We start from the raw sequence: 20,467 nt of genomic DNA, 5'->3' as shown, positions 1-20,467 counted from the left end.
CAGCCCCCCCCCCCCCCGCCTCTCGCCTGCCGTAGGTCACGTGACCCGTTCATGGCCGGGCAGCCATGGCGGCCACCAGGTACCGGCGGTTCCTGAAGCTCTGCGAGGAGTGGCCGGTGGAGGAGACGAAGCGGCAGCGGGACTTGGGAGTCTTCCTGCGGCAGCGGGTGGCGCAGGCCTTCCGGGAGGGGGAGAACACGCAGGTGAGGGCGGAGGGGGTGGCACCCCCGCGGCGGCTGCGGCCTGCTCGGGGTGGGGGTGGCGAGGCGGGGCCTGCGCCGCGCAGGCGTCTCTTCCGTCCCGGCCTCCGGCGGTTTCCGGGCCAGGTTAGGGGGGCGAGAGGGTTTAACGGTCTCTCAGAGATGGCTGCGGCCGTTTCTGGGCGCAAACTTGGCTTTGGCGCTGGCACGGTTGTGGTTTTTTTTCCTGTGGCACCCCCCCCACCTCGGAGCTGTCGCGGTTGCAGCTGAGGAGAAGGTTGTGCCCGCGGGGCTCTGCAGTGAAACGAGCCCTCGGAGCTCCCCAGGGCCCCGCAGAGCTTCCCTCAGGGTCCAGAACAGGCCTTTAAAACAGCCCCAGCAGCCGCTTAGCATGTTCCCCGCACACGACAAGCTGTGGTGTGTGCCAGATTCAGCCACCATTTATGTGCCTTGGAGAAGCCCATTCCCGGGAATCCATCGGTGCCGCGCTGGAATCAAGTTAATTAGCGTGTTTATTAGCATGTGCCGTGATGATAGGGTGATGCAGTGCGATGCGGTGTGCAGAGAGAAATGCAACGTTGCCTGCCGCTGTTAGGATGAAGTTAGAGAATTGGATTCCGGCTACAGTTGCAATTGTGTTGGAGTTTAAGCTTCGGTGCTGAAATAAATCAGACAAGCCGATGTTTGATTGGGGCTTGCAGACCTTTCCAGGTTTGGAGGTGTTGCTGTGGAATGTAAATGTGCCCTTTTGAGCATAAAAACATTGTTCCAGATACGCGTTGTCTACTTCAGGGGGCTGTTATAGGCACCTCATTCGATATTGGTCACCGGAATAGTCTGCAGCAGACATTGTGGAAAGTGCTTATTGCTTTTTCACGTGCTCAGGACAGCGGGGTGTGCTGCACCAATTGCCTACGCGATCCCAAAGCTGCCACTCGTCCTGAAAATCTAAATTGATGCCCGCAGCGCTGATAGCAATTTGTATGTATAAAGGCTTAATACAGGAACAGGAAACGTACTGGCAGACAGCAGGGAGAATGTCTGAGAAAAGAACTAGAACCACAGAGGGTACTTTATCAGCCTAATGCCTGTTTTATTCACATGGAATAAGATTTGCTGATTTTACGGGGTGGAGGGGGGGATACTGTCTCTGCTGCCCATTGGAGAGGGTCCAGAGGAGGCCACGCAGATGCTGAGAGGGCTGGAGCAGCTCTGCTGTGAGGCCGGGCTGGGAGAGCTGGGGCTGTTCAGCCTGGAGAAGAGGAGGCTCCGGGGAGAGCTGAGAGCGGCTCCCAGTGCCCAAAGGGGGCTGCAGGAAAGGTGGGGAGAGGCTCTTCAGCAGGGCCTGCTGTGACAGGGCGAGGGGTGATGGGTTCAAAATAGAGGGAGGCAGATTCAGATTGGACATTGGGGAAAAGATTTTTTACAGTGAGGGTGGTGGAGCACTGGCCCAGGTTGCCCACAGAGGCGGTGGGTGCCCCATCCCTGGAAACATTCCAGGCCAGGTTGGCCGGGGCTGTGAGCAACCTGATCTGGTTGGAGATGTCCCTGCTCCTGGCAGGGGGGTTGGGCTGGGTGGGCTTTAACGCTCCCTTCCAATTGTAACCGTTCCATGATTCTATGATTCACTAGCTGTTTCTGCTGTCATTACTGAAACGTCAGGGTCCTCAGAAACAGCACTGCAAGACAGGTTGGGCTGAAGCTCACCTGCAGTGGGATGCTGCTTATTCTCGCCAGTCGGTCTGTCCCTACGTCCTCTCTCTTGCAGCAGCCTTTCCTTCGCTTTCCTGGTGTGCGCAGAGGCGACATTACCCGCCTTACACCGAACCCGTGCCGATGTCCGAGAGCAAATGAGCCGTGTCATTTTATCTTGACATGTTCCCGTTGGTGCCGTTCTTACTTACGGCTCCATTTTTATCACTTATGTTCGATGTCATTTAGCAGCAATGCAGCGTTCTGGTCGGGCTGGCCCCCGTTGTAAAATAGAAAACCAAGATGACATGACACCCATGCTGCTAAATAAATGGCTCTGCAAGACAGACGCACCTGTCTGAGGCACCTAGCAGAGGTTTAGGTATTAGCAAAATCTTTCCAACTTACTAGACCAAAATAGAAATCCATTTACGCCTCGCAAGCTGTCCGGTGTCTTTCATGCTGCTTTTCCCTAATCAATTATAAACTACTTTTAGCCTGCACCGGGATTTTCTACCTTCCATCTTAGTACGTTATCCTGTTTGATGCTTTAGGATAAAAGCAGCGGCAAAACTGACCTTTGAGCAAGAAGTCTCGTGGATTTCACAGCAGTGGCCAGTAAACGTGAGAAGAGAACTGTCCAGCAGTATTCACAGTTGATCTGTCAAATCTTTTTGAGCAGAATTTAAGGTCCATTCTGGAAATCTTGTGCCTTGTTATTCCGGAGGGCCAAGCTGGTGAGAGGTGGAAGGGAAAGAAAATGATCTACATTCTGCAGCAGCGTAATTGGGGTTACGAGCATCCTGCGTGGCACTGAGAAGTCACCTAAGCTGCGCCTTGACCGTCCTTCTCACGAGCCTTGAAAGGAGGTGGGTTTTGCTACGGAGATTTAAATTAAGACTTGTGTGATACTCTTCTCCCTTTGCAGATTGCCGACCCCGAGACCTGTGACCGGATGTACGAGAGCTTAGTCAGAATCCACACTAACTACTACAAAAACAAGGTGAGCTTTGGCGTTAGCCATCATCCCTCTTTTTGGGGGCCTGAGTCCCCACCTGCTGCAGCAGGCTGCCTCGTCCCAGCGGGGTTTCCGGCAGCGTCGCACAGACAGAGGAGGTGGGTGCAGCACTACCTGGTGCCTTTGGTCGTTCCGGGAAAGCTGCAGGCATTGTGGCCTCCATAACACGTGTGAACAATGCAGACGGTACTTCTTGGTATGGAAGAACAGAATTCTTAGAATTTGACTGAAAAATCTACTGTATGGTGAAGTTTTTACCCGTTCTAGTGCAGTACAAGTAACATCTTTTTCCCTCTCCTCTTACCTACTTACTCATTTATGAAGTATCCGCGCCTGAAAGACACAAGCTTCACTGGAGTGACAGTAGAAGATTGCAAGATGATACTAGCAACAGGTACTAATAGTGTGCTCGACCTGAGAATAACTCAGTGCAGCAGATGAAGTACATTCTAGTCTCTGTGGTGTTCACTGCGTCGCTTCTACTAAACACCTATGACTGAAGGACAGAGTGGAACGGCCGTGCAAGTGTATTAGGATGATTACTGAGGACTGAGTTCAGGAATAATTGAGATCTTCAGTAAACTATCAGGGCAAAAACTTGATTGTATTTTGCAGTGGGGAGGGTTTGCAAGGGCTCTTTGGGATCAAATAGAAGGAGCTATGTGAAAGAAATGCATATTTGCTGCATCATTCCAAAAATCCTCAGCTTTTGTTTCACCATGTTCCAATTCCCTTTAGTATTTCTCCTTTTGAATTAGACTTGGAGAGAAAACAGGGCACCACGGTGCAGAAATACGCTCAGCCAGAGCATGTATTTATTAAGTGCAATTTTGTTCTGCTCCAGTTCCTAACTTTGATTGCAGTGTGTGGAAACTGAATATTAGTTGTTAGTGATAAGGGACTCCCCGCACAATTGATTGGAAAGGAAAACAAACTTGCCTCAGGCCCTGAAATAGAAATTCATTAAGATGAAAAGTAAAAAAAAAAAAAAAAAAAGGAAAATATATGTAAGGCAAAGCTTTTGTAAGAGGGCTTTCATTCCTCTGGTTTTCTGCTTTTCTTCCTCTTTCTCCATCTCTCTCTCTCTCTGCTTTTGCAGACATTCTGAAACAGATGGAAGACATGAAAAAAGGCACATGGAAAAAACTGCGAGAAAAGTTTTATGCCAAGAAACCTGAAGAGGACTCTAAGTGATAGGCTAACTCCCAGATTCTCCGCTGTATATATTCCTAAAGCACTCTGTGTTGCCATCATGAATAAAACCATTTATTCCTCTTAGCAACAGCATTCTTGTTTGGACCTACACCTTACACCCTTCACTTTTAGTGCTCCCTCTTCTTTTTCCTGACAAATCTAGGCCATAGCTTAGCACATCTGTGCTGAAACCACAGTGGAGCAATGTAGTGTAGAAGAAATAAGTTTGTGGTGTCAGACCAGATCCTTTGTGTTACGAGAACTGGAACAACCAGGAGCTGCACAGAGCAAGTAGGTACAACCCTGTTGTTAGGTTTAAATTTGCTTGTGAAGGTAAGAAGCCACGCTTGTGTTTGTGTGTTAGCACTGTGTACCAGTGACACTGAGGGAGGGATAACTGTAATAAGCACGTTTATTTTCCTTCTGAGAGGACTGAGGGTGTTTACTGTGGTGACAGTGGAGCAGCGTGAGAGTTTAACTGAGATTTCAATCAAATGCCGCAGCGGGGCATTGCTGGGTGAGCTAGCTGTATGCAGCGGTCCCTCAGCCTGAAGAGAAGGTTCTGTCTGGGTTACTGCAGAGCTGAGGGATAAAGATAGGTTTTAATGACATGTTGGTATGTAGGGCCATAAACACATTTCAAGTGCGATTAGCCCATTGCTCTGGCCTATCTTTATTCCTTTTTAAAGCTTTAATGCTTGCCTCAGTGTCTATTCTTGGGAGGCAGAGGCACAGGACTGGCGTTGGGGTGGCTGCAGCACTGCTTGGCTTGGGAAGGATGAGCGTCTAGAACACAGCTATGCCAGGACTGCGCTTGGCTCCAGGCAGCACCAACAGCTGCTCCTTTTTATGTGTTTGAACTTTTCCTGGCAAGGAGTGAAAGAATTTGAAACTTTTCAGCAGGCTGTAATCCAAAAGTTTCAGAAAACAAGGCTGGTGTTCAGCGTAGTTCTTCATGGTGGCATTCTTCTTCAATTTTTGACTGCAGCGTCATGCTACAGTTTACTGTTGAACAGCTGGAGCTGAGAGCATTGGGGTGTAGAGCAGCTTGGGTCTTTGGATTGTTCTGTTCTTCTATTTATAACAACTCCATTGCATAGCAGAGTGCACAGGAAGGGCACTTTCTTTACCACGTTTAAGTTTTTATTATAACATGATCTTGTATTTAATTTAGTTAAGGCAATTTACACTTTAGTTCTTAAGTAACAACAATAACAAAACAAAACAAAAAAGTAAAACATTACATCAGAGATGAAACTAAAACACAGGACACCCCTTCACAGTGAACTCCTGTAAACCTGCAGTCTCCAGCTACTACTGCCCAGATCTCCTTGGTCCACAGAAGGCAAAGGACTAGTTCACACTAGTACAGGCTTGGTGAGTTAAATTAACTCCATCTCCTTGAGTTTCGCTGCTCTTTACTGCACCACAGTGACGAACAGAATTCTGTAAATGGAGAGGGATCAGCATGGAGCGGGTACAGCAAATGCGATGGCTGGTTTGCAAAGATCCGCTCTTGGAATAAGTTAAATATTGCAGCCCTACAGCTAGTTACACCACACCTGAGGTGGAAGCCGTCAGAATGTAGCACATGGAGATAAAGATACAACCCTCCACATTTGCAAAATAAAGAGTTATTGCAATGAGGAATAAAAGTCCTGTATAATTTATCTTCCTACAAGGGCATGAGTAACTTGTGGGTCCAGGTAGCGGGAGGGGTTCTGACCAGTCCCTGGTTCCTGAATTGCTTACAAGCGATCTAAGGAAAACGTTGGCTGTGAAGCCTTTCTACATGGTCTGTCGTTCTCAGACCGCGATGTCCATGCCTGGAACCCAAGAATAAACAGCCTCCTTAGCTGATACACGTGTGTAGCCCCTCGGTGGGTGAAGCCGATGCTGCTTCTGTGTCTCAGTGGTTCATGCTGTTCTGGACATCCACAAACCCCATCCTTTGTCTGCGCTTCCGTTGCTCTGTCATCTGGAGTTCAAACAAGGACACAAGTGAGGTAGGAAACCAGGCCTTTCTTTTCACTAACACGCCTCCAGCGTGTGACTGACTAGGCTGCTTTAAACATCTGCCAGAAAAACCCTGTGAGTTGGACTCTAGCTGATGAGGAAGGTAATTACCAAAAACCACACGTCCCAAGTGTCCCCGCCCCCTCTCCCCAAAAGAGCTGCAGCAGCCCTTCACTTTGTATCTGAAGTTTTACCCGCTTGGGCTCCTTCTGCCTCCTGTTCCTTGCAATTGGTGTCTGTTTTGGTACAGACAGTGAGTTTCTATAGCCAAGTGTTCCTCAAGTGTTCCTATTTTTAAGTGTTTAGTACCTGTTCCTTCAGCTCATTCAGCTGGGAGGTGAGATGGGACACCAGCTTCATTGTGGTGTTGAGTTTGTCTTGAAGGTTTCGGATCTCGTTCTGTTCCCCTTCCCCTTCATTGCTGACCAGCGACATGGCTCGCATCCGGGGGAACCAGTCAAGGTTCTTGTTCTGGAAAGGCGATCATGGAGAATGGGAGTTGGAGAGGGGCTGAGGAGGAGGGAAGAGATCTGGTAGGATTTAACAGGAAGCCTGCCTGTGCTTAGGGATTAAAGAAATTCTCAAAGGCTCGTCTTGTCTGTATCTTTGCACATTTTCCATGAATAGTCTGTTTCCAGCTTTTTTTTTCTTAAAGCCTTCTGGGCTCAAGTTCAGAAGTCTTTCTTTTTCTAAATTTCGTTTCCCTCCCTTCTTGCCTTGAAATCACCTTGAAGTCCCACTCTCTACCGCTCGCTTCTGCCCTCGGTGCAGTCCTTAAAAACGCAGTACAAAACATCAAACAGACAATGTGTCGTTGGCTGAGATTGCAAAGTGGAAATAACCAGCTAAGAACAAACTAAGGCGCAACAACATCATTAAATATTTTCCAAAAGCTCCTTCTCAAAACTGGTTTTGTTTGGCAAGCCCATTGTTCTCAAATATTTCCCCGGGGTAGGCAGGTTGCGATCCTGAAAGAGCTGCCCTGCGAGGACACGCACCTTTATCATCTGCGCCACGTAGCTCTCTGGCCCCGTGTAGTCTGTCTTGTTTTTCACCCGCACCAGCACTATGAAGTACAAGTAGTTCCACATGTTGTGCTCGTATTTAATATGCTCCTCGAAGGACACCGTCTTGTTGTCAAACTTGTCCCTTTCGAGTCCTGGGAAAGGCAGCGGAGAACGGAGAAGGCGGAGGGAGGAGATGGGGAGGGGAGGAGAAAGGAAAAAGTGAGCAAGCAAACAAATGTGAAAGGAAGTAGAGATAATTGCATCCTCTCCCAGGTGTGACTTTCAAGAAGTGCTTTTAATAATTAGTTGGCATTTAGCACACAACAAGCATCCAAAACAGGGGGAAAATAACCCAGTTGTGTATTCAGGAGGCTTCTATTTAAAGTACTACGAGCTGTGCTTCCTGCCTATGTATCTAACAGCATAAAATGCACCCAGAGGATCTTATAAGAAAAAAAACCAGCTAGACTTAGTGGCTTTTTCCCTTTTTTTTTTGGATGCCTTCCTATGACTGAAAGCATTCCAGAACATTTTCTGTATTTTATTTCTCTAGTAATATGGTGCTTTTTTTTCCACTGGCTAAGTGATGGTCTCAGGGGTGACAGAACTCCACAATGTGGTGGTTTAGTTTAACACCTCGTTAACAGAAGGCGAGGAACAACACAGACAGTTTCCCCTCAGTTTGTGTCCTCATTTAAGCCTCCTCACGCTGCACTGACCCATCAGCGAACAGATTTTAAGTTTTACTGTGAAGCAAATGAAAACCAGAAGCCAGCTGAAACTCCTGTCCTTCCCTCAACCTTGGAGGAGGGGAAGGGCTTTGGGGCAATTCCCGTACACCGAGGTCCCAGCGCTCACCGCATATGAAACAGGTTGTCTTCAGTATCTCCTCCTTCTTCTGCTTCTCGCTCCTCAGGTCAGCGAAGGTGTCGATGATGACTCCAAAGATGAGGTTAAGGACGATGATAATGACAATAAAGAAGAAGAGGAGGTCGTAGACAACTCGAGCAGGAAACAAGGACTCCTGTAATGGATGAGAGGGATAAATGTGTCTCTCGCACACCTCTCCTCTAGCAACTCCAACCGTGCTGCCCCGTGCCGTGGGCTGAGGGTGCCAGGTGAGGAGGAATTACAGGGATGTGAGAGGGGAAGAGAGGAGGAAAGCACGGGAGGACAGGGAGCTGGAAGTGTCACGGGTCCCAGGGAGGGAGGGCAGCTGCACAGCGGTAGCTACAGCAGGACTTGGGAGAAGAAAGGCGTCCCACGTGCTGCCCAAACTCACATCCTTCGACGGCTTCCGCAGAATGTCACCCACGCCCCCTCCGTTCCTCAGGCCGTGGTTCAGGACAGTGACAATGCACATGAGCAGCGTGTCGCAGGCGCGTTCCCGCTGGTCAGCGTCTGTTTCTAGAGTACCGGAGGAGGAAATAAAAGCAAAAAGTCAAAGCATAGACAGGGAGAAGTACCAGGCGATTACAAAGAATCCAGAGCTGCGGGGATGACTCCTGCTGCAGTGATGCAGTGGCAGATCTCCTGGGAGCAGATGCTTGTCGTGGATCTCCCAACCAGCAACTTCCCAGCAGCTGCTCCAGCTTGGTTCTTCCTGTGGAGGTGTTTGGCTGAGTGCTCTGAAGTTCCCACTTTCTTTATGACTAAATTGAATCTACCTCAACGTTTTTATGCCAAGGTCAGTGTAAAACTGGCAGGCCTCTTGCCTCATGTGTGCCAGAAAGCGTGGTGTTTGTTTCCATCTTTGAAAAGCTCGGATTTTTCTGAGCTCGCTGACAAACCAGGCAGTCAACCCACTCAACCTACTCAGAGCTGACCTCTCTAATGAGCTTGCTTACCTTCCAAGGCAGTGGGCACAGCAGAGCAGCTAATTTTGTCACCGCTGCATGACTCCATGAAGGTCTCCATGTTCCTTTGCATCCCCAAGGGGTCATCTGCAATTAAAAGAGACCGCAGCCTTGTCAGAGCATCAGCTGGCCTTAGTAAAGCTCTTCGCTGCCGTCACGGGGGCTTCTCAACTGCCTCTTCTTGTAGCTTTTGGGTTTCTTGAAAAAAAAAATTGGTTGACATTCTCCCAGCCTTTTGTAGGCTTTGAATCTTCTGTTTATGTTTCAGTAAGACCTCTACAGTGCTAAAACTTTGTAGCTGTCCACTCCCTTCTCTGCGATCACTCCTGGCCCCAAAACCCTGCGTTCTGCAACATGAGGTCCCTAAGCTGGCACAGTCTTCTCTGCCAACCCCCAAAATCAGTGTCACCAGGAGCTTCCCCCAAGGCTATAAATCCCACGACGCATGCACACACACACACACAGACACAAGTGCTTTCGCAGCAGGGAGGGAGCAGGCTCTCATGCAGAAGCCCACCCATGTTCTGCCTGGCCCCCCCTAACCCAAGCACCGCAGCCAATGAGGGCAAGGGCTGAACAACCTTTGGCTTTGCTGTCCGGCAGCCGGTCCACCTCCAGGATAAAGTCATCCTTCAGGAACAGGAAGCCCACGATGGAGAAGAGGTAGACGAGGATGAGGGCCAGGAGGGCTGTCAGCAGGATGGAGCGGCCGTTCCGCGTCACGCTTTTGATGACGTTAAACAAGGTCTCCTCACGGTAGATCAAGTCAAACAGCTGAAAGGACCCAGGAGCAAAGAAATGCCGCGGGGCGCTTTTCTTGATAATGCCTGGCCTACCTACATCCCCTTTTATCCCGAGATCTTGGATCGCTCAGCAGACCTTGACCAACTTTCACAGAAAGCATTTGAATTTCCCAGCTTACTGTAGGGAAGCAGAGAAGAATGAAGCGACTTGCGCACAGCAGGAGAGCCAAGAATAGGACACATGCACCCTGCCTCTGCCCTCGCCAGCTCACTTTGTCTCCCAGCTGACCCAGATAATGTACACAGCAGAGATTAGAAAGACAGCGATAGCAAAAGGCCAGGAGAGAGACAGCAAAAGATACTGTCGGAAGGCAGAAAGATCAGCCTACGCAAGATTAAAGCACAGGGAATTGTTCCCGCTGCTGTTATCAGTCAGCCCCCGGAAGGTGTCACAGGAACCTTCTAGCTTCTAACGGGGCAGACAGGCTGCCACCGTGCCCCAAACATCTGCATTTATTGTACCAGGATGCTGTAGAAGAGTTCGTGCACAAAGAGTCCCAGGACGCTCGTCAGGATGTAGCCCACGTGGTAAAGAAATTCCACATCCATGATCATGGCCTTGTAGCCTCGGATGAAGGTCCCGCGATTGCCCACGAAGCTCACCACAAACACAATCTTGTTGGTCAGCTGGGGAACAACCAGAAAGGGGAGGGAGTGGGGTTTGCTGCACTTGATGAATGCAGAACAGCTTCCAGCTATTCTTCCAGCACGTGGAGAACTTACATTGAGAGCTCCCAGTATGTTCAGAGTGAGCCCAATCCCCAAGTAATAAATCGATCGCAAGATCAGTGCCACGAGGAGCGGCCTGACACCGTAGCGCTTCGTGAACAAGGCCATGATGGAGAAACAGATCAGAATCCAGAAGAGCAGCGAGATCAGCGGGGAGTCCAGCACTCCTGGGAAGAGAAGGCCCACAGCAATTAAATGGCAATAAATTAAATACGTGCTGCCAACTGGACACCGTGCTGCTGTCCAAGCTGTCCAGAAAAATTAATGTGCTGATTATCAGAGGGAAGAAAGTGAGAAATTACGCTTGACTGCAAAAACTAGTATTGACTTTTATCTGAGATCTCAAAACCACTGTAAAGGATGGAGGCGTCAGGTATTCTGGCATCGCTTCCCCCATTTCGCAAGCACGGCCCAGGGAGAACGGACTTTTCCCTAGGAAGGAAACAGCGGGAGGGCTGGCACCTGCAATCTCGACTCAATCCCTTCCTTTGCCCAGCAGAAAGGACTTGGGGGCTTTACAAGACAAAAGGAGACCGAGCGTGGGGGAAGTACAGGTAAGGGGCCCAGTTTTCCTGCATATGAAGGTCCCCTTTCTCTTCCGTCTCAAGGAGCAGCAGATGCTGGGCCACTTACCCATAGAAGTGGCTTCAACATAGGGGTAGAAGAAAGCAATGATTATGTTGATGAAGACAGCCAGGTTGAAGGAAATGCTTCCCCAGAGCGTCATTCTGCGGGAGAACCAGTACATCAGCGGCATGCCTGGAGGGAGAGGAGGCAGAACACAAATCTCAGCCAACCTTGGGCCAACTGGGGAAGGCTTTGTCCTCCCAGACATCTGAAGGGCTTGGCTCAGCACCGCTAGCCGGCACAGAGGGACCCTCGCCTCCCTCTTCATTCAAAATGTTCCTAAAAGCTCCCCCCTCGTCTGCTGAAGTAGGAGTGCAGGTTCAGAGCGTTACTGCTCACATTTCTTGGCTTCTCAGCCCTCTGACCTGCTCTGGGACCTGGGAATCGGATCGGTTCCATTCTCCTCACCCTCCTCCCCATCGCCCACCTCCTACAGCCGCGCTGCTCGCGTCCTTCAGGACAACAGCGTCTTTGTGTTTTCAGCCCTGGTTCGGGTCCCAGAGGGGACCCAGCCAGCAATTTCCCATCCATACTGGAAACTTGTTTCCGGCTGAATTCCTAAGATAGTTTTGACTGGATCTGCAAGTGTTTGCAGAGCTGCCACACTACCCCTTAGCTGCATCGCAGTATTGATAGTGTGACTCCTGTTATTTTAAGCCAGGATTTCCGTCCTTACGCAGCCCTGAAAGCACCTCAGCATGTCTGCAGGGCGCAGGGAGAAACAAGTTTTATTTCCCATGTGCAGCTGCTAGATGCTGGCTTAGGAGAAGGCAACTGAAAACCAATGAAGAGAGGGCTTTCCAGGGGAGAACACCTGCAGGGAGTGTGCTAAGCTGCATTTCAGACTGCTGAGGAACTGCACTACCAGGCACGGAGGAAGTGCGTCTCTGGGATCTTGATTAACCTCCGCTCCCCACAAAGCGCCGAGGGCTTTGTGCTCCACAGAGCAAGGGGCACAAGGAGCTCAGAGATGTGATTTCCAGGCTGCTGCCAGGGTTTGTAGCCCTTTCAAAGCAGGGCTGCTGCCCAGTTTCACAGCAGGGGCCATTTGAGGTGCCCGTGCTGGCGGGGGGAGCCCGAAGGGAAGGTCTGGGTTGCTCTTACTGCGCAGTTTCTTCTGCCATTCCATCTCGTTGTGGAGGAAGGACGACTGGTCAAAGAAATCACTGACTTTGCTGCCCTGCTCGTCCTGCTCCGTGGTGGTGAAGAGCCGGTACTTGGTCTCCTTGGTGAGGAACTCGCAGATGCCGGGCACCGGGAAGATTATCTGCTCCATGCTTCGGTCCAGGCGCACAATCTGCAGGAAGCAGGGCGAAGGGGAGGCTGCCATCAGATCCTGCCCCGGCCAGGTTTTGGTTTCCCCTTTCCTGGACCCAGCTGTGCCTTCTCCTCCTCCCTCCCGCTCCGCTGGGATCCAAGTGTCCCCAGCCACTGGCCTGTGATACTACCCAGCGAAGGCATCCCTTCTGCCAAGAAAGCCAAGAACCCATCTGCTTCTCGCCGGCACTGGGACGCGAAGGCTCCCAGTGCAAAATAACCAGGCACGGGGCGGCTGGAGCGCACGTGGGATTCACCAACCACGTGCGTACCGGCAACCCAACAGCTAAGAGGTCTTGCCTCAATCTGGGATGTGTGTTTCTCGTAATACGCCAGCGGGTCCTCCTCTTCCTCCTGGACCGGGGCCGTCGACTTCAGCATCTGCGACAGCTGCTTGTTGTTGAGGCTGAGCTGGGATGTGGGGAGAGGGAGGGAGAATGAGAGAGGCCTCAGCCCGGGGGGTCAGGTCTAACTCTGCCCTGACAACAGCGATCCTCAAAAATTTACCAAAGCTGATGAGGTTTCAGGGAAAAGCAAATGAATTAAAGCTTCCTGAAGAAGTACAAGCCCTCCCTGAGGTGACAGACATTCGATTCCCTGCAATAATTACATCCAAATGCTGCTAATCCACAAATTACAAATCAATGCCCGTGAAACCCCAGGGAAATCACAGCGCTGCTGAATCTCATTCGGGATCTAAAGCACAAAGGCAAGAAATGACAGCAGAGGACTCAGCCCTTCCTCTTCTGAAGGGACGAGGAGAAAGCGGGCATCAGCAGGCCCCCATCAGGGGCACCAGCCTGTCCCTCCGGCGAGCGGGATGTCACCCTACGGCTGAGCCTTCCTTGGGCTCAAGCTCTCCGCAGCTTGGTTCGACAAGGTGCACGTGCCTTTGGGCTTGTTGTTTGGGCTCCAAGGGCACTGATAAGCCTTTCTTTCTTTAGAAAATCCAAAACCCATCAAATCTTAAATAACAAAACCCAGGGTGACCCAGCAAGGGTGAAGAAGCAGCTCTTGGCAGTCTCCAGTCAAGGTCAGGGTGCGCTGGGGGGACTCTGCCTCCGTTCCCGACGCTTCTCCGTACCATGGATGAGATGCCCTCCTCCTCCTCCTCCTGGATCCTCTTCACCGGCTTCAGGAGCTGCTGCAGGGACTTGTTGTGTCGGGACAGCTGGAAGAGGGATGGCGACAGCCGGGTGAGCACCGGCTGGTGAGCGGCCAGCGGCACGCACGGGAGCGGGACACGGGGTGCGCGGGGGAGCAGGACGGCCGGCAAGGCTGGGGGCTGGCTTTTCACAGGAGCCAAAAGCCCATTTCCCGGATGTGCCGCCCCGAGGCCAGCCTGGCTGGAGGAAACGTAAATAAATACAGAGAAAAATGGGAAATCGGTGAGTGGGAGCCCAGTACCTGCAGTGCCAGTATATAAATGTTGTGGCCGACTTCCCGGGGGGAAACCTCGGCGTTTTCGCACTCCTCCTCCTGCAGATAGGCCTTCTTAATCACGTCGACCTGGAAGAAAGCAGAGGGACAGTGAGCTTCTCCCCATCTCGCCTCCTTTTCCTCCTCCAGCCACGAAGAGCTCTGGGAAAACCATGGGCAAGGATGCTGGTGCAGAAGGTGGTGTGCGACCAGCATCATGGCAGCTGAGATGTTTATTGGATTGCAAATGAGAAACTGCAGCAGGACCCACAGGCCCAGCCCAGCAATGGGCATGAACTGGGGAGGCTGGGGGCTCACTGGGGGGGTTCCACCATCAGCCCTTACCAGCTCCTGCGGGCGGAGGCTGATGAGGATCCGCTCAGCGTTTTCGCTGTCGTGTCTGCTCTCCATGAGGGCCAAGAGGAGCTTGGAGGCATTGTCCTGGTGAGGAGAAGGCCTTGCTGAAGGGAGTCGTGCCCTGCCTCTGCCCAGGGTGGGCAGAAACCCTCCTGTACTCAAATCAGCTGCGACTGCCCCGTGCTAGAGCTACCTGAGCATCACACGGTGGAGATGCACCAGCCCTGTCCCACCAAGCCCAAGTGCTCCCACGCTTGAGGACCTCACACACGCACAGTCCCCATGTCAGCAGCCACTTCACCCCGTGGCCATGCCCGCAAGCCCACGCAGCGATGCACACACGCGTGCAGCCCGAGGCTCTGCCCACCTTCAGCTGCAGGACCAGGTCCATGCGGTACTTGCAGAGGGGGCTGATGTCGTTGAGGATGAGGGCTGTGATGATGTCGATCCCGTTGGACTCGTGGGTCACAATGCAGCTCTGAGGAAGCAATGCGATGTGTAATCCCATGGGTGCTGCCGGTCCTCCCAGCTTCACCCTCCAGCACAGCCCAAGGCTGAAACAGTGCCCTGCCTACAGCACCAACCCTGCCTGAGGACCCCAGGAGCCCCAAATCTCCTCTCTCCCTGGACGGGGCACCATTTGCACCACCATTGACCCCCGTTTGCATCTAGCCAAGCAGTAGCTCATAACCCACGCAGCATCCCTGTGCATCCTCAGCTGCCCACGTTCTGTTCCCACTCACACCCTGAAACCAAGATCTGGCCCTCTCCCTGCTGCTTTCCCACGCATCCCCCCCAGATCCTCCCTTTGGGGTCCCTGAAAAGCCGTGAGATGCCCCAAACCCACCAGGAACGACCCAGCCTCGCAGCGATACCCACAGACCTGGTTCTCGTGGCAGGGCCCTTGGCAGTACTCGGTCAGGGTCTCCAGGGTCTGGGTGATGAGGGCCACGTTGTACTCGTTGATGTAGAGGCCCAGCAGCCCCAGTCCCCCCGTGGTGCTGCCGCACATGATGTCGAGGAACTGCAGCGTCTCGCACACCAGGTTGTAGTTGGTCTTGTTGTTCTGGCACCGCAGGAAGTTCTGTGGGGCAAAGACTGCAGTTACGGGGCTGCGCAGCATCGCTCTGGTGGGGTGGGCAGTCCTCATCCCCCTCCCAACACCCCTTTCAGCTGCAGTTTGATGGAGAAGTGGGCTGCGGCCACCCCTGTAACGTACAGACCTACGAGAGCAGCACTCAGTCGTGCTATGAACACCAAAAGTTATCCATAAGGGATGGTGCACTTGCCGATGGGGAAACTGAGGCACGGAGTGGCCAGTACAATGCCTTTCTGGACCAAACTGGGACAGAGCCCAGCCTTCCCGCACTCCAGTCCTGCCCTGACCCCCGGACCCAAGCAGTCCCGTAACCAACCTGCAGATCCCGGTTGTGGTTCTCACAAAGGAGTTGCAGGAACCGCAGAATAGGCTCCATGATCAGCACCGTCACCCCCATCTCGTTGTTCTGACCCTGCTCCCCGGTGTCATGGCCCTTCCGAAACCCTATGGCCATCGGGTACCGGGAGGGGGTGCCAGGCATCACGAAGGTGTCTCCTCGTCCTAGAGGGCAATCCAACCTCATTAGCATGGGGCTACCCAACGAGCTAGACGTTAGCCCTACCAGGGGACACGGCCCCATACCTTTGTTGCCAGGGTCGGGCTCGTCTTTGTCCTCGCGGGGCTTGTTCCCGATGTCACTCATGTTCACAGACACCGTGGACTTGGTCTCCTGCTGCGCCTTCTTCATCCGGTCGTGCAAAACTTTGAAGAACTTCTCGGATTTCTTGTCACTCGTCATGAGGTTGTAGAACGATTTCTGGGAGGAAGGAGGACAGCTGTTCAAGCGCCCATTATCCCTGCCCACCCCTCCAATTTGGTAGCCCACCCCTCCGACTCGGTAGCCTCCAGCACTCAAGATGTGGTCTGAGACAGCCCTGGACATCTCAGTACTCTTGGATTTACGGGGTAAATCCCTGCTGCTGTGCTCTCCTTTACCGCAAGCAGGGTGAGGGACAGAGCAAGCAGCGAGCACAGCAGCTCCAGACCTGGAATCCGACTGGTTTTTCACATGTACATTTTTTTTGGCTTCCCTGCAATAAAGGATTCAAGATAACCCAGGACTTATCACCTGAGAGCTGCAGCCCTGAGCAAAACCCGGCAGAGGGCATCAGCATTACTCCAGAAAACCTGCAGCAATCTGCCCCTTTCGCTGCAAAACCCAAAACCAGACAGATTTGGGTGGAAAACCCCAAATTTTGGGGAAAACCCCAAACCAGACCAGCTAACATGTGCAACCGAACAGTATTTTGGCAAAGCCTGCTGCCCAGGGGCCAACCCAGGGCCCAAGACTGCCCTGTAACAGCCTCTTCCAAGTGCTGGGAGCATGACACTGCACACATCAAACGGTGGCTGCCCAGTGCCACCACGCAGCCAGGGCTCAGCACCTGGATCTCGGTGTTGCCTCCGTCCAGCAGCCGGATGGCAAGGAGGATGCTCTCTTGGAAGATCTTCTCGTTCTTGGTGTTCATGATGAGGTCAGCTACCAACTTGGTGGCCCCTTCTCGGTCCAGCCGGCACTGGACAGCAGCAATAGCGGACCAGTCCTGGTCTTGACCTGCATGAGAGGACACGGAGGGATGCGATGCTGTGGTGCTGCAGGAGAACCAGCACAGGTAAATCGCTGCCAGGGGCATCTCAGTCCCATCCCTTCATCTCCCCAAATCCTTTACTCCCACTGAGGTGGGGGCATGGAGACTAGCTAGAGACTGGATCCCACCATGACCTGGGAGCTGGGCACTTGAGGTGTGTGTGAGCACAGAGAGATCGGGAAGGGGCAGGAGAGGGGCACTCACCTCCCCCAGCAGCATCCACCATTTCTCCTTTGGAGCTGGACTTCTTGTTCTGCAGGTAATTGTTCAGCAGCATTTTCCGCAGCAGGTTGCCCTGCCAAGACAAATAAACGTCATGAGTCTCCCAACACCAGGGCCAGTGGTAGAGCGGAACGAGGTTGAGCACCCGTGAGCTGCAGCGGGGAGGGCACTGCCAGCTTAGGAAGCGGAGCAGGGCTGAGGCCACGCCGTGGTGCTCACCCTCTCGCCGTACTTGTTCCTCTTCACTAGCATCTGCTGCAGAGTCCTCAGCACCTTGATGCACAGCTTCTCCTCCGTCTCCATGAGGTCCTTGGTGTGCTGTACCAGCCTGGCACAGCAGAGCCACCGTCACGCAGCCGAGAGGGACAGGGTGGTCCCCGAGAGAACCATCCCCACCATCCCTCCAGGCTGCAGGCACACACTGGGATGCACAGCCCACACAGGGTGAAGGTCACCAGCCCTTCCCAGCACTCCCAGTAATCCCTGAGCAGTTAAAAGCATCCTCACTTGGACAGGAAACCTCCACTCTCGCATCGCTGAAACGCTTCCGTCCCCTCCATGAAGAGCAGCTCTGGCCGGTGGAGGACATCCACCAGCACAGACAGCTCAGCCTCCACCAGCGGTTTCAAGCGATCCTCCAGTGCGTTGATGATGTCCTACAAGTCACAGCACACACCTTTAGGGCCAATGCATGCCTAGGAGACACGAGCATGGGAGAGGGACCCCTGAAACGCCAGCACCTTCGTGCCATCATGCACTGATCCATGCCACCGTCGCCTCCCTGCCCCATACCTGCAGCTTCTCTATGATGTTCTTGTAGTCCCACTGGTTGGGGGTGGTGGAGACGCGGGGGAAGGTCCGTGTGGCCGTCTTGTAGCTGGACGTGTTCCTCTGCACGGTGTTGGTGGAGCTGCTGTTGAGCAGGGAGCTGACGTGGGCGTCTAGGTCCATGGGCAGCGCAATGGAGCGGCTCTTGGCTGCAGGAGAAGGAGCCAGGGTTGGGGACAGTTATGACCCAGACCATGCCACCAGCTGGCTCCTACCTAGACCTTCATTTGCAGCAGAGAAGATATGGGTTAAATACAAGAGTAAAGTTCTCCAGGCTAGCGAGGGGTGGAGTATTTCCATCCACCCCTCCCCATCCCAGCACAACATCACCTACAGCCCCTCCAGTCCAACACAGGATGGAAAGAGGCACCACCGCCAGTTTTTGGTTGGGAAAGCCCAGCACGGAGATGTGGTAAGCACCCTGCCTCAAATTAGAAAGGGAAATCCCCACCCAGTGCCTAACCACCAAGCAATCCTTTCCGCGCGGTGACTCAGTGCTGACAACCCTTGTCCTGACTCGGGCTGCCACAGGCTGGCTGGGGGAAAAATCCCGTTGAGGGAAAATGGCCATGAACGCCGGCTTTGTTTCCAGGCCCTTCATCAGCAGGAACACACCAGGGATCTCCCAACCAAGCCCAGGCTTCGGTTGTCCCCACGTCACCCTGGTCACGCCCGGGGACATAGCTCAAAAAAAAAAAAAAAAAGCACATTCCAGAGCCAAACCTCCCGATTCCCAGCCAGCAGCCTCGCGCCGGAGCACCCGGCCAAGACCTGCAGTGGGGATGATGGCTCCTGCTCGCTCCTGGAGCGGAGGCGGCCAAGGGTGGCTGCGTCCTCCTGGTCGGTGGGAAACAGAGCGTCGCTCCGGCACGGCTCCTTACCGACCATGGCCAGCGTGCGGATGCAGGCTTCCACCGAGCTCTTGTGCTGCTGCTGCAGCCAGGGGCACTCCAGCAGCCTCATGGTGGACTGGAGAAGCTGCACCACAATGGTCTGGTGGGTCTGAAGGAGAGAGCAGACGGTTACGTATCAGTGCGAGGCATGTCCAGACCTTGTTTTGGGGGGGCTTGATGAGCCGCTTTCCTCCCCCAGCCATGACCCGTCCGTGCAACGCCTTATTACCTGCAGCGAGGTGCTATTCTCTGAGAAGGGGGAGCTGAAGAAGGCGTTGATGGTGTCCAGCACCACCGTCAGCACGTACTTCTCCAGCGTAGGGTCTGGCAGGCGTTTCTCTCGCTTCTTGCACATCTGTGAGAAGGGAGGATGCCGATGGCACCAGGGCGAGGTGAGCACACGTCCTGGCTGGATCCTGCTGGGACCTTGCAGAGCCAACGGCCATGGCCGGTGACACAGCTCCTGGGTCTACACCAGAGAGCCCTGACTGCGCCTCAGCCCATAGTGTGGCAGCCACACAAGTCCCCACAGTGCCCACACCACACAACTGGCTCCCCAGGCTTCGAGGAAGCCTCAGTGACACCAGCCTGTCCCCACCTGGTGCAGCAGCTGTTGCTGACGTGATCCTCCCACCCAACCCTCCTCACACACCCGGGCCATGTCCAGGGTGAAGTTCTCAAAGAGAGTCCAGATGTGGTTGCTGGTGTAGATCTCCTTCATCTCCACCTCTGTGTCCACGTAGCAGTGGTTGACGAAGTTCACGTAGGCCATCTTCACCTGCCAAGGGAGAGGCACAGGTGCCATCAGGAGAAGGCAATCAGAGCGAAGCCACCAGGACCCTCCTCAGTGGGCACTCCATACCTCCGTGATGCAATCTTCATGTGTCACCACCCGCACCACGTCCTCTAAGGGCAGCAGGGATGTGCACTTGATCTCTGTGTAGACATTCTTGCCCTCAGCACAGGCAGCCAGCAGGTCCACCAGTGAGATGTGGTACATCAGCGGGCTGTTCTCCTCCACCCCATCCCTGGCTGCTGTCATCATCTCCAGGAGGGTGGCCAGCGAAGCCTTGTCGTTGTAGAAAACCACCACGTCATCCCCGGCATTGGTGAGCTGCAGGGAAGGGTCAGTGGTCACCACTCCAGAGAAGGAGGGTCAGAAACCTCATGAGGAAGAAAACGGTGTCCAAGATGTCTACTGGCTCCTGGGCTTTGCGTTAAGCTCCTGGAGATGTTTCCTACTCCAGGGAGAAGCCAGCATGGGCAGCAAGACTCTTCCTCAAGGAAGAAGCCAACCATGCATCTCCTAGGAGCCATGCCCCACTACACCCCATGCTCACGCCCCACTGGCCAGGGGGAGAGGTGCTCACCTCGGTCATGATCATGTCCTGGCACTTCTTGACGTACTTGCCCTCGGCCTTGATGATGGTGTGCAGGAAGTCCAGGTACTGCACATGGCGGCCATGGGTGGCCACACAGTGGATGAAGTGCTGCGGCACCGTCTCGTTGATCTCTGAGCAGAGCTGGTAGTTGTTGAGGAAGATGTGCTGCATCGTCTCAGCCTCCAGGAGCTGGGGGACCAGGGGAGCAGGGTGAGGCTG

At 53.3% G+C, this 20,467-nt stretch overlaps 2 protein-coding genes across 3 annotated transcripts in view; one reads left to right on the top strand and one right to left on the bottom strand.

Moving 5' to 3' along the window:
• Window positions 1-35: 35 nt before the first annotated feature.
• Window positions 36-4,188, top strand: UQCC2 (ubiquinol-cytochrome c reductase complex assembly factor 2). The gene is made up of 4 exons (XM_086765660.1): window positions 36-203; window positions 2,821-2,895; window positions 3,235-3,304; window positions 4,010-4,188. The coding sequence occupies exons 1-4, from the start codon at window positions 66-68 to the stop codon at window positions 4,102-4,104; spliced, it is 378 nt and encodes a 125-aa protein (XP_086621786.1). The 5' UTR covers window positions 36-65; the 3' UTR covers window positions 4,105-4,188.
• Window positions 4,189-4,582: 394 nt separating this feature from the next.
• Window positions 4,583-20,467, bottom strand: part of ITPR3 (inositol 1,4,5-trisphosphate receptor type 3) — a 41,255-nt gene continuing 25,370 nt past the window's right edge. The window contains exons 30-58 of one of the 2 annotated variants that reach the window (XM_086765427.1): window positions 20,237-20,437; window positions 19,729-19,980; window positions 19,519-19,644; window positions 19,096-19,221; window positions 18,855-18,975; window positions 17,938-18,122; window positions 17,653-17,801; window positions 17,365-17,473; window positions 17,128-17,218; window positions 16,720-16,889; window positions 15,917-16,091; window positions 15,651-15,835; window positions 15,119-15,319; window positions 14,603-14,713; window positions 14,224-14,319; window positions 13,867-13,968; window positions 13,544-13,630; window positions 12,760-12,870; window positions 12,247-12,439; window positions 11,149-11,274; window positions 10,510-10,682; window positions 10,249-10,413; window positions 9,565-9,757; window positions 8,975-9,070; window positions 8,410-8,534; window positions 7,986-8,151; window positions 7,119-7,279; window positions 6,430-6,591; window positions 4,583-6,082 (exon numbers count right to left, since the gene is read on the bottom strand). In XM_086765427.1, the coding sequence (XP_086621553.1) occupies window positions 6,014-6,082; window positions 6,430-6,591; window positions 7,119-7,279; window positions 7,986-8,151; window positions 8,410-8,534; window positions 8,975-9,070; window positions 9,565-9,757; window positions 10,249-10,413; window positions 10,510-10,682; window positions 11,149-11,274; window positions 12,247-12,439; window positions 12,760-12,870; window positions 13,544-13,630; window positions 13,867-13,968; window positions 14,224-14,319; window positions 14,603-14,713; window positions 15,119-15,319; window positions 15,651-15,835; window positions 15,917-16,091; window positions 16,720-16,889; window positions 17,128-17,218; window positions 17,365-17,473; window positions 17,653-17,801; window positions 17,938-18,122; window positions 18,855-18,975; window positions 19,096-19,221; window positions 19,519-19,644; window positions 19,729-19,980; window positions 20,237-20,437 (4,227 nt within the window). In that variant the 3' untranslated portion in view covers window positions 4,583-6,013. Of the gene's footprint in view, window positions 6,083-6,429; window positions 6,592-7,118; window positions 7,280-7,985; window positions 8,152-8,409; window positions 8,535-8,974; window positions 9,071-9,564; window positions 9,758-10,248; window positions 10,414-10,509; window positions 10,683-11,148; window positions 11,275-12,246; window positions 12,440-12,759; window positions 12,871-13,543; window positions 13,631-13,866; window positions 13,969-14,223; window positions 14,320-14,602; window positions 14,714-15,118; window positions 15,320-15,650; window positions 16,092-16,719; window positions 16,890-17,127; window positions 17,219-17,364; window positions 17,474-17,652; window positions 17,802-17,937; window positions 18,123-18,854; window positions 18,976-19,095; window positions 19,222-19,518; window positions 19,645-19,728; window positions 19,981-20,236; window positions 20,438-20,467 lie in introns of both variants that reach the window. The other variant, XM_086765426.1, reaches the window with a different exon arrangement.

Source organism: Chlamydotis macqueenii, chromosome 23 (genome assembly GCF_036417535.1).
Source record: "Chlamydotis macqueenii isolate bChlMac1 chromosome 23, bChlMac1.mat, whole genome shotgun sequence".
NCBI classification, from domain to species: domain Eukaryota; kingdom Metazoa; phylum Chordata; class Aves; order Otidiformes; family Otididae; genus Chlamydotis; species Chlamydotis macqueenii.
The sequence above is the reverse complement of the archived record's forward strand: the minus strand, read 5'-3'. Positions and strand labels throughout refer to the sequence as shown.